This window comes from Protopterus annectens, chromosome 12.part0, assembly GCF_019279795.1.
Source record: "Protopterus annectens isolate FY-2018-M chromosome 12.part0, PAN1.0, whole genome shotgun sequence".
Taxonomy (NCBI): domain Eukaryota; kingdom Metazoa; phylum Chordata; order Ceratodontiformes; family Protopteridae; genus Protopterus; species Protopterus annectens.
The window spans coordinates 413664938-413678220 of record NC_056746.1 but is presented as its reverse complement, the minus strand read 5'-3'; the positions used below and the strand labels follow the sequence as shown (position 1 = coordinate 413678220).

General features: G+C 39.9%; 1 protein-coding gene across 3 annotated transcripts in view; it reads right to left on the bottom strand.

Annotated features, from left to right (window-relative positions):
* LOC122816618 (cytochrome P450 2K6-like) overlaps positions 1–13283 on the bottom strand; it is a 659285-nt gene that overhangs the window by 481044 nt on the left and 164958 nt on the right. For all 3 annotated transcript variants that reach the window (XM_044089529.1, XM_044089527.1, XM_044089526.1), the window contains one exon: positions 3735–3897. In XM_044089529.1, the coding sequence (XP_043945464.1) occupies positions 3735–3897 (163 nt within the window). The remainder of the gene's footprint in view (positions 1–3734; positions 3898–13283) is intronic.

Sequence of the window (13283 nt, the reverse complement as noted above, 5' to 3'; positions counted from 1 at the left end):
GATTATAAAGTCAAACTATATATATATATATATATATATATATATATATATATATATCTAAAATATATATGTACAATATGTATAAACACACATCATATATATATATATATATATATATATATATATATATATATATATATATATATATATAGCTATATATACATATAGCTATATATACATATAGCTATATATACATACTCCTGCCTTCTTCAACACTCATGGCTGACTGTCACAGATCTTCTTTCACACAATCCATCCACTTCTTTGCTGGACATCCTCATTTTCTCTTACCTTCTTCCTGTCTGTCCCAAATCTTCTTCACCTAATTGTCTTCTGCTTTTTTGCACGTGGCCAAACCACCGTAATCTGTTCTCTTTGATATTTTCTGCAACTGGAGCTACTTTGGCTTCTGCTCTTATGTCCTCATTTCTTCATCTGTCCCACAGGGTGCATCCTACCACCCTTCTCAGGCACTTTATTTCCATCACCTCTATCTTCTTCATCTGCTCTGCCTTTGCTGCTCAGGTTTCTGTACCATAGAGTAGAACTGGTCGCACCACTACACCTTACTTTTTTCAGCTACTTTGGCACTCTTCTGTCATAGACTACACCTGAGACTCTGTGCCAGTTGGCTGCGGCCCCTCTGATTCTAGCTCTGACATTTTCATTCAGACTACCCTTCTCCTCAGCCACCCCCTTTCAGATACTTGAAGCTATTTACCTGTTCCACTATCTTCTCTTCTATCTCACTTCTCAGCTTCTTCTGATTTCTCCAATTTGCTGTCATTACCACTGTCTTATCTGTGCATAGTTTCATCCCATGTGCCTTCAATTTTGCATTCCATTCCCCTATCCTTTGTTGAAGTTCTTGCTCAGAGTCTGCCTGTAATGCCACATTGTCTGCATACAGTAACTTTATTGATCTGTCCCCTCCAACCTGTTTGCTAATGTAGTCCGGTATGAACAGCAGTGGGCTCAGAGATAAACCCTGGTATACACCCACTTCAACTGGGAACCCCTCTGTGAGGCTGAACACTGTTCATACTTGAGTCACTGGATCCTTGTACATAGCCTGCATTAACTCTACCAATGTTTCTGGGACTTCAAACCACCGCAGGACTGCCCAGATCAACTTTCTTGGGACCCTGTCATATACTTTCTCCAAGTCTAGGAGTGCCTTGTTGGACTCTCTCCTCATCTCTAGCTTCTTCTCGACTATCTATCAAACTAAAAATATCAGGTCAGTTGTGCTGCATCCTGATATGAATCCAAACTACTTATCTCCCATCTTACATTCTACTACTCTGCGTATCTGTTTATCAATCACCATCTCCAGAACTTTCATGCAACGTGATAAGAGTTTGATGCCTCTGTACTGCCCAGAGTTGTGGATAACCCCTTTGTTCATGCACACTGGCACAAGTATGCTTATTCTCCAGTCATCAAGGATACGCCTTTCTCTCCACACTGCTATGAGTACCCTCAGGAACCATTTCTCCCCCATCTCACCCAACATCTTTATCACATCTGCTGTTACCTGATCTGAGCCTGCTGCTTTCCCTGACTTCATTTTCCTTAGTGTTATTCTTACTTTTTCTAGTGTGGGCTCCTCTTCTTCTCTCATCATAAGCTGTTTCTGGGGCAGTACAGCTTCTGTGGGGTTTTCTTCATTCAGATGCTATTGGAAATGCTCCTTCCATCTGCACCGGAGAGCGGGTTGTTACTGGCATCCCTTATGAAGGGTGTTTGAATATCTTCTTTATCTTTCTGTCTCTGCCTTGGAACCTGATATAGTTTCTTTGTACAGCCTACTGAATCGCTTTCCAAAAGTTATTTTTTTCTGTCCTCCTTTAGCCATTGAGACTCCTCTCTGGCTGCCCCACTAATCCATTTACTCCCCTGAGACAACAGACCTATGGCCCATTCATTCCCCTAAGGATGTGGGGAGAACAAGCCTGTAGTTGTGCTATCACATGTCGGGGTGACCATGGATATTTACTTTGTTTTTTTTGTACCATTTTTTTGCACTTGCACAGAGATGCCACTGTAGTTTTGCACACAGTGGCCTGAGGGTGGGATTGCCACTCACTTCTTCTACTGATGTAACCCTGCAGACACTCCACCAGTCCTTCAGGCAACCATCTCCACTGTCACTCCAGTCTGCATCAAGCAGTCCAAAAAGAGCATGTGTTCCCCAGAATATGACCCTTCCATCTTGAAGGAAACAAGCATGCTTAGCCTCTTCATTCATTTTGCCTCCTGCCAGTCAGCTCCTCCATTGCAAAGACTTCTAATCAAAACTAGGTCACCTGGGGGGGTGCTATCTGCATTTGTCATGTGCTGGATGAATTACTTAAACTGAACACAAACATAAGGACCATAATGCAATCAGAAACATTGCTGGGCAGAATGATGCTAAGTTAGACTGTTGGTATATCTCCTTAATGTAGCTTTATACAGATAAGTGTTTACTTATCTATGCATGTTTCCCTGTGATGTGTAAACTCTTTGAAATATATATGCATATATATATATATATATATATATATATATATATATATATATATAAAATATATTTGAGCTATACAATTTGTGTAGATAGTGCCTCTGGATTGGTTTGTAGCTAAAAGTGTCATTTGACTAACACGTTTGTAGCTAAAAGGGTCATTTGACTAACACGCATGCTGGGTGATGAGACAAAAGTAAAAAGCACTGTAATGGATGTCAAATGTATGCATATACCTACTTTCTAAACTGCACTGATACAGCTGCTTGTATGCAGACTAAATATTAATTTTCTGCTGTCATAAATTAGACTTTTTTTCTGAAATATGTAGCCTTAGTTTCTTTTTCATTCTTTAAGTATAGAACAAGAGAATGATCATAGTTGTCTGAGTTATTCCTGCTGGGCGACTGGCCTAATTTTAGGAACAGACCTGAGCCGTCAGAAAGCTGGTCAAGGTGAGAGCAACTGGGTGTGTCAAGGGTAACTCTGTAGGGTGCTAGTAATGGATCTAGTACCTATGGCTGTAACATATGTAAACACAGTGTGGTGGAGGAAGAATAGGACAGACATCCATGGTTTACAAGATCTTTATCACATAACTTGCTGCTGAAACAAAAAAAAAAAATGCAGAAGTGGACTAGCTCTCCAAAGACCCCTACTAAACTATTGCCATCACAGGGCCTCACAGTAGGTCTGATTTATTGTGTGTGTAAGCCAAGTAATTCATATCATTGACGTTATTAATTAATTTCCTGCTATTAATCCTCATACAAATGCCTAGAAACAACTGTTACTTTGAAAAACAGTGGCATAATAGCAAAAATCAGCAGTTCTTCATAGTGTTGATTTGTATGCAAACACCCATAAATGAAGCTGAATTGACTTAAATGGCATTACACGAAACTGCACACAGTACAAGGTTCCTTTGAGTAACCCTTTAACACCATGCTGCTTGCATTGCAGTCTAAAAAAATTCTATGGCGATTCACATTTTTTCTATGGTTCTTAAAGGAGTTTATGCAGTAACATTTTTAATTACAGTCCTTACTATACAAATTTGCTTCTTCTGCCCACCAAAGACAGCTAGCATTGCTTTTATCTTAAAAATCAAGATAATTTGTTTTTAACATATGTCTTCTCTGATTGCAGAATACAATTTTATTTTGCTTTTACCAGTTTGATTCAAATACAGTTTGTTAATATGAGTGATTTAAAGAACTATAATTACCATTTCCTTTGGCAGTAGTTTCAAACACAGTTAGATGTGATCGCTCTGCAAACTGCTCAGCATGATTGACCAGGGCATCCTTCACTGCGTCGTATCCTATAAGCACCACTGTTCTTCGGTTACCCAGGTAGATGGTGTACACTGTCCCATAGACATCTGCTAACTTAAATAAACAGTTGTTAAGTACAAATCATTTATGTTAGGCCAGATGGCCATACTGAATTCTGAAACACAGTACTTAGACTACCATCTAGTGGCAGAAGTTAAGATACAGTTATGTTCTCTGCATGTTGCTAAGTATATAAGCTGGAAAATCTAATACCGATGCTACATAAAGTAGGTCAGTATAACTATAATTTATTACAAAGCCCGATAATCGATTTTTTTCTCCTTTAATTTGGATTACAAAGGCTGGTTGGTAATACTTTGTGTTGTAACAAACAACTGTTTTTGCAGCATTCCTATGAATCTTTAGGTTTAAATAAACATAAAACAGCGAGGGCAGTGCACTATCATTTGATAAATAGCTAATAGTCTGTCATCTTTAACAATAATGGTTATAGTCTCAGCCCACAATGTACGGCCACAGAGGTCTGATGACTTTCTTCCTTTTGGCTACTTCTTCCAACTTTCTGATTCCCATATCCCAGTTGATGAATGTTCATATTATCTTTATTATATTAGAACTCAGGCATTATCTCTGTCTTTACCATAGCAAACATTTTTATATCTTTGTAATTCTGGTAAGCCATCTAACTAAAACTTGTCTTTTTTATGGCTAACCCAGGAGTACTGACTGGTTAAGTGATTTGCTTAGATTCATGCAGTGTAAAAGCAGAGAGAGAGAGAAAGAAGCAATCAACCCTAGGACTACAAGGATGAAGCTCCTTATAGCCTTATCTTTCTGTGTTAAACTGCTAGACGGTTCATAGGTTGGTACTAGGCTATCGGCCCTAGGGCCTATACAAGCCTAGCCATAATATTTCCCTGGCTATTTCTTCCCAGAATATTTACTTCCCTGGTCCCCTGTCTAGCAGGGCGACTGATGTGATCCCCGGGGTGAATTTCCTATCTCCCATCCAGTCGTCAAGGTTCCTTTTGAAGAGGGCCAAAGATGTGCTCAGCTTGACATGTATGGGCAGTCTATTCCAGAGTATGGGGAGTCTCTGGGTCAGGAACCTATCCCTCCCAGCATGTTTTGTTCATTGTGATGACCAGGTTTAGATCCCTGGAGCATGTAGCTCTGAGGGATTGGGATTTCTTTAAGTGTAGCATGTCCAACAGCACTGGGTTTGACATAGCCTTGTATGTTAAGCAGAGATCGCCATTGAGTAGGCGATATGTGACAGAGTATAGATGGAGTTTTTTTTAGACGGTCAGCATAGGGCATCTGCTTTAGGCCTGTGATTTTTTTTTAGTGAGGTATTTCTGTGGCCTTTCCAGTTGTTGCAGGTGTCTTGTGAGGTATATACCAAATGGGGCATTGTACTATATAATGGGTCTAATGAGGGATGAGTACAGTGGGACAATGACCTCCTTTTTCTGTATGAAAAGCCCTTAGTGATAATGTGTGCCACATAGAAGGATTTCCTAACTGTTGTGGCTATGTGGTTATTGAAGGTGAGACCACTGTCCACCTGTGTCCCTAAGTCCCTTATCACACTTTCGGTATTTAGTGTACTGCCACTTATGTGATAATTCATGGGTACTTCATTTTTCCCAAAGGGGATAACTATACATTTCTTGGCATTGAGCTTGAGCCCATGGGTCTGGCACCAAGCATCTGTTTCTGTAAGGCCCTTTTGTAGAATATCCACGTCATTTGGGGATTCAATAATGGCTCCCAGTTTGCAGTCATCTGCAGACTTTGTTAGCCAGAGTCCTTTAGTGCTGGCCTGTACTTTTGAGAAGCAGTTTCCAAACAAGAGCAGTCCCAGGACTGAACCATGAGGTACTCCACTTGTTACTTGTCTGGAGCTGGATTTTGAGTCATCTGTATTACTGTATTATCTGTATTACTGTGTAACACTAAGAGAGTCTCTTAACCAGACAAAGGTCTCTAGTGAGTTGAGTTAGATTAAGAGTTCATATCTTCTTTTTTGATTAAACAACATTCTCCATATTGGCTGTCTTAACTTTTCTTTTTATTTGCAAATCAGGCATTAGAGTTCATTTCACTGTATTTATTCATTAGATATGTTTATTTCATTTTGCTTCTACTTCTTAAAACATATAAGCCACTGTCACAATTAAAGCACCAGCTTTCAAGTGAATTGTACAGGACTTTTAAGACTTGTGCTAGTCTATACTGTATAACCATCTGACCATCTTACAGACTAGCATGCAGCTAATGGCTATGAGCCGCTATTAAGAGTCACCTTGTAGACTTAAATTATCTCATCTCAATTACTGTGCAACACAGAGAGTCTCTCAACCAGACAATGGTCTCTAGTGAAAAGGTCTGCTTATACCTGAAGGCTTTTTCAGTTAAAGAACAAATAAAACTATGTATTAGTTGTTTATACTTCTTGTAAACATACTAATTCCATTTTTTTTGCTGAAATGGTTGCCTTAAGCTACCATTTCCTGCATTTAAATGGCTATGTTTAACACTCTCTGCTCTAACTCATTTAAATTCGCTGTCTTGACAGTAACCATTGGTCAACAGCCTTTTGGCTACTTTTTCACATTTCTACATCTTTTTAAAGTTGTTGGATGCCTTTTTTACTTTTTATGCTAACATATATTTGCATCAATAACAGAGACGTATTTTCTTGCACTGTATCTAGAGACATATGATAGCATCCTAAACTGGGTGGGTTCCAAGTGTGAACCATAAAACAGTTCTCTTTCCATAGCTCACAGTCTGGTACTCAAAATAAGCTTACTAGGAATAACAAATACATTCTAAAATACTTTATTGTATTTAGCCTTTGAATGTTAAATTAAAACAAATGTCTCCTTGTTCAGAAATTTAACCTCATTCTTTTATGACAGATAGACCTTAATCATCCAAACAAGAGTAACTATTTTTACTAATGTCTTTCGGCTTTTCCCGGTTAGGGGTCGCCACAGGTTTTACGGTGCCGAGTTAACAGTAACTATTTTTACAACATATCATAATCACTTTAAAGTTTCAAAGTTCATATCTTTGTTTGCCTGTAAATTTTGCAATGGACACTGTTGTCATGGCCAGTTAAGCAAAAGAATGGCAGTAAGTAATACATTATTTAAGTGGAAAGCTACAATTATACAACGACCCCCCATTAATATTCCAAAACGTGCACGCTGATTGGTCCGCGGACTTTTCCCATTAGCATAACTCCTTTCTTTTTTTTTTTTTTTTTTTTTTTTTTTTTTTTTACAGCAACAGAGAACGCAAAATCTCTGTTGCTTTTTACAACCGGTCTCGCTATGTTAAACGAGTTTAACATAGCGAGACAGCTTTAAAAAAAGCAACGGAGCATCTCCGTTGCTTTTTTTAAATTTGTCTCACTATGTTAAACCCATTTAACATAGCAAGACACTTTAAAAAGCAACGGAGATCTTGCTTTCTCTGTTGCTTTTTCAAAACTGTCTCGCTATGTTAAATGGGTTTAACATAGCGACACAGCTTTAAAAAAAGCAACGGAGATTCTCCGTTGCTTTTTTTTAAAGCTGTCTCGCTATGTTAAACTCATTTAACATAGTGAGACAAGTTGTAAAAAGCAACAGAGATCTTGCTTTCTCCGTTGCTTTTGCCCACAGCTCTGATGTACTGTGTAAGTATACGCATGCGCAGTATATCAGAACTGCCGCAGAATACCAGACAGCTGTGGAAGGGCAGCAAGGAGGCATTGTACAATGCCATTATTTAAGAAAAGTAATTATTTGTTTTCTTAAATAATGTCATTGTACAATAGCAATAACCCACTTCTGGGTGTGAGTAATGCTGAATTTACCCACAGTTGTTTTTGTTTGGCCGGGCTTTGCCCTCGTGACCAAACCACACCAACCGTGGGTAAATCCAGCATTACCCACACCCAGGCGTGGGTTATTGCTATAATATGCAACCAGTCTGCATTTCACAGCCAAATCCATCCTGGCTAAGTGGTTTCTTTGTTTATTTATTTACCATACTTTTTTATCGTTTAGCTTTTGAAAATTGTCTGAAACTGCTTAAAGGGTCTTATTTTCTTCAGCATTAGTAAAAGCACACTGATTAAATGTCTACTCTACAACTAATTTAGTGACCTTGTTTGTTGTTAGATTATTGGCTTGTTTTCTGGTGGCAGTATAAAGTAGTCTTGACAAATTCCAGATGTTCATTTGCTATCAGGTGACTCTCAGGGTGTTGTTATTGGTTAGAGTGCTCTAAGAAGCCTTTTCATGCAGTTTCCCTCCATATTTTTTTTTTTACAATCTCTTTATTTGCTTTTCTTAAATGACATTGCCATTGAGTTCAAAACCAAGAATAAACATTTCGGAATAGAATAACAAATATAGGTAGATAACAATGTTAAGTACAATGAAATGTAGTAGAATGACCGGTTGATGTTATCACATATGATTAGCAAAAAGTTAATAATATTAAATCATTCCATAAACTATATACATAACATATGTACTGCTTGCCAGTAAAACGCAACAAATATGTCATTGTAAATGTACTTGATATGTACTGGTTACTATTAGGGAAGTAGAAAATTCAGCAGGGTTATATCAAGTAGCCCAAAACTGTAATGGCTATAAAGAAAATGGTGTGTGTGTGTGTGTGTGTGTGTGTGTGTGGGGGGGGGGGGCAGGATGAAGTAAAAAGTACAGTTTAGTTTCCCTTCATATTTAAACTGGAATCACATTGGCCCTTTTTTACAGAGTTCCTACTTACTGAACAAAAAGCTACAGCTTTGCAGTCAGTTCCACCCGATTTGTCTTCTGCACTTTACAGCCTAATCCACCTTGGATAAATGGCTTATTTTATTTATTTATTTAGTTATTTATTATAGTGTGTCGTTTACTTGCTTAACTGTTCAAATTGTTTGAGAAATTACTCTTTTATTTTCCACTGCATTTTTAGAGTACACTCATTAAGCATGCACTGCTTTTAGCTGACTTAGTGACTTTGCTTGTAGTTAGATTACTGGCCTGTTTTCTGGTGTCATGAGAAAGTAGGCAGCCTAGTTCCAGGTGTGTGCTTGATATTAGATGAAACCCAGTGTGTTGCTATTGGCTGGAAGGCCCTAAGGAGCCTTTTCTTGCTGCTACAACATGTACTTAAACAGATGTTTAGTGTGAAACCATGCTTACTGCCACTCTGTAACAACTTGTACTATATAGATGCAGGCATTCTGACCCATATCTGTTTACATACCTCTCTTCTCTCCCAAACCCCATCAGTTAGCGTCACTTGGTGATATGTGCAAGTGCTGTCAGTTGCCATGATTGTGCAGTGAGCCACTATGTGCATTAGGTCTTCCAAGCAGCATCTCAGTAGCCTATAGCTACTCTAAATCGCTCATAGTTTACAATGTCTAACTCCTAGGTACTCTACATTGACCATAGTTAGCAACAGCCAATTTAACCTTAACTTACCTCATTTAGCTACATATACTTACTCTGAATGAGTGTATCTCTCTCTATAACAAAATAAGCATAGTTACATTCCTCCATAAGAAAGCCATACTGTTATACCACTGTAATAATACAGCCCAACTAACTGTCATTTAGCTACATGTACTTATTTTGTGTAATTCTACTTAATTTTTTGAATCCCTGGACTTAGAATGGAAGGTCAACCTGCTTGTGTCCCTTTATCATCAGCCCTCATAGTATTTGGAATACTCAGGCAGTTATGCTCACAGATAATGCTCTATTTCTCAACACTAATAATTCTGTCTGTGATAGCTGCAACTATTTAACAAATAGAGATTGTGGGCAACAACACTTCCACCCCATTCGACACCAAGCCACACTAAAATGTCTTAGTCTGACTCTGTAAAAAATTCTTTCGGAAGCCTTTTAAATCCATGAAGTTTACAGGTTCATATGCTGTTACTAGGCTAAAAGCCAGTAGAGCTCTTAAAAGTTTATTCATTCACCCCAAACCATTTGGGTCCAGAGTATCACTGGTGTCTATATGGGAGGGGGCCACATTAATAGGGAGGTAACAAAGGATTTGTATGTTGGGGATGTTAATGACATCTGTCCATAAAGGACATGGGGGCCAGACTGGGGGTATATTTGTGATTTCCCATCCAACTATTAAGGTTTAATTTGAACAAGGTCAGGGATGAACTCTGTTTTACATGGATGAGGAGCCTATTCCATAAGGTGGGGATCCTTTGGGACACATATCTATCTCTCTAACATGCTCCGTTTGTGTTATAACAGAAGTTCATATCCCTCGATCTAGTGTTACTGGTGCTGTTTGCTTTGTTCATGTGCAACAGATCCATTAGGGTTGGGCCTGAAGAAGCCCACAAAGCCGGGCAAAGGTCCCGTCTCAGGAGCCTATAGGAGACTGAATGCAGAGACAGATCTCGAAGGCAATCAGTGTATGCCTTTGTGGGCATTCCAACTGTTGTAAGTACCTGGTTATATACATGCCAAAGGGAACACTGAATTCAATGACAGGTCTGATAAGGGCTAGGCAGAGTGGTACTATAAATGTCCTTAGACCTGGATGCCATACCCTTACGTATAACTTGGTTAACATAGAATGCTTTTCTTATTATCTTAGCTATGTGTTGGTCAAAGGCCAAATTGCTGTCTACATATTTTCCCAGATCTCTTATTAGTTTAAAAGCCTGTGTTTGTGCTTCTTTCCCACCTTTCTTGTAACTAGTCTAGTCCAGATACAGATTTGTTGTATTCAGGACTGTATATAAGCTTCTGTGTCCCCCAAGATTTTCTGTGTTGGATAGAAGCCTTCTAGCTTATCAATGGGAGTGGTAAGCATTAGGTAGCCTATCTACCACAAGAGGAGTGGTTTCTGGCTCAGAAATTGTAGTTTAATGGCCGTTTGGGCAGTCTTTCCATCTCTTTCAACTTTCTGATTTAAAAGCCTGCTTTTTCGCTTGTTTCCCACCTTTCCTGTAACCAGTCTAGTCCAGATACAGATTTGCTGTATTCAGGACTGTCTGTAAGCTTCTGAGTCCCCTAAGCCTTTCTGTGTTGGAGGGAAGCCTTCTAGCTTATCAGTGGGAGTGGTAAGCATTAGGTAGCCTATCTACCTCAAGAGGAGTGGTTTCTGGCTCAGAAATTGTAGTTTATTGACCGTTTGGGCAGTTTTTCCATCGCTTTCAACTTTCTGGTTTAAAAGCCCGTGTTTACACTTGTTTCATGCCTTTCCTGTAACTAGTCTAGTCCAGATACAGGATAGCTGTACCCAGGAATGTTTGTAAAATAGCAAATACAACTTACAAAAACAAAAAAATGAAGTAAGCGAATTTAATGAAACATTTAGCGCCTTGGCTTACACATAACCTGCTCTTCAATTTTTCCCTTAGATCTGCTAGTTCTCTCCTCTCATGCACTTTTACTAGCTTATTAGTCTAGCACTTTATCAGACTTCTTGTAGCAATTATTGTAGCACACAAAAGTGCTGCCAGCACTAAACGTTCTACAAGGAAACAGCTCCAGTACTTATTAATGCTCAGCCCTCCAGGCATGTCTATAGGTTAGTTCCCTGTGCTTTCTCATATTAACCAAATGAATTGGGCATCCTGAGGCAATGTAGCAACTGCCTCATGTACACCGACAACCAGCTCCTCCCAACACTCAGACTTGTGAGAGATGCACTTATATATCCAAATTGGAAGCCATGCACTCTCCAGCCAAGGGCGGAATAGCTGGTCAAGAGGAAAAGGTCCACACTTGCACCACACCACATGCAACATATAGCCCTCCAGAACATACACCAGCACTGCCTTCACATAAAAACACAAACCACAAACCCACCTTCGCAGAGGCTCTCAATAAAAATCTACCTAAACAGCAGAGACCTCCAAGGCAAAAACACACTCGACCACCACAACACAACACTAATCATGAGACACATAACTCTCCTAAACAGTGTACCAGTCAACCAAAGCCCTAAGGCAAAACAACATGCCCAACACACTAGTCATAGGTGACTCAATAGTGAGGCACACCTATGCCCCACTCACTAGGTTGAATAAGGAGAAAGTAAAAGTCAGCTGCCTGTCAGGTGCCAGGATCTGCCACATAATGCAAGCACTCAGGTCTCTCAACAACAAATACAAATACGACTCTGTCATTGTACATGTGGGTGTGAATGACCTGAGATGTACCTCTCTGGACTACATGAAGAGAGACATGGAGGAGCTCTTGGATTATGTAGCCCATGTGGGTGACCCTAGCCCTGAGCAGCATCCTACCATAAGCCAGAATGATACCACAGTACAAGCAGAAAATGAATGATTTCAACAATTGGCTAAGTTTCTGGTGTCATTCTAAGGGGATCCAGTATCTGTCTGCCTGGGATGACATGACTGATAGACCTCAATGCTTTGCCAGAGATGCCCTGCATCTATCACCTCTGGGCATCCGGATACTGGCCTAGGCTCTTGCCACCCCTATAGTGCCTTTTTTAGGTGGTGTTCCAAAGACCAACTTACCACCATAACCGCTACAAACAAATGCAATCGGAGGGTTATGCTACTCAACGCTAGAAGTCAAAATCTCAAAATGCACTCGCTCAAAGCACTCCTTAAAATGGAAAACACTGACATTTGTGCTGTAACAGAGACCTAGTTCAAGGAAGCAGAAAGCACCTCTGCACTACCAGGCTATAACTCATTCCACACCTTTCGGCCCCAAAACTTGGACCGAAGCTCCAAAGACAGTGGTGTTTCCATATTCATAAAGGATGCACACACCTCCAAACTGGTAGCCCAACATAATGCATCAGAGATACTTCAGGTGCAGCTAACATTGGGTAGGGTCGTAGCCTGCTATAGGTCCCCAACCATGTCCTAAGACTCGCACTCCACGTTCCTAAGCAAGCTATAGAATATCAGGGTCCAACCTAACACACTCATACTGGGCAACTTCAACTACCCCTCCATTAACTGGGAAAACTACTCATGTACTAATACACTTGCCCAACGTTTCCTGGAATTCATTAACTCCAATGTCCTGGACCAGCTCGTTCTGATCTGCACTAGAGGTAGCAACATCCTTGACCTGGTCATTACTAACATGGGCGACCGTTGCTCTACACCAATAGTCAACTCCTTCCTGGTTAGATCCGACCACAAACTAATCACCATGGAAATCCACATTCCCCCCCCCCCCCAAAGGCAACCACCATGAAAAACTTCTCCAAAGCTAACTTTGAGCTCCTAAAAACAGAGGTGGCTAACTTCACGGCACCCATGCAAATGGAGAATATTTGCATGACTGCCGAATCAAACACCAATGCACTGTACAAACACGTACACAAATGCATGGATCTTGCCATACGCAATAGAACCAAGATGCTCTCCTCCAAGAAAAGGAAGCCAATCTAGTGGTCCCCTGCCACAAACAAGCTCTACAACAGAAGGA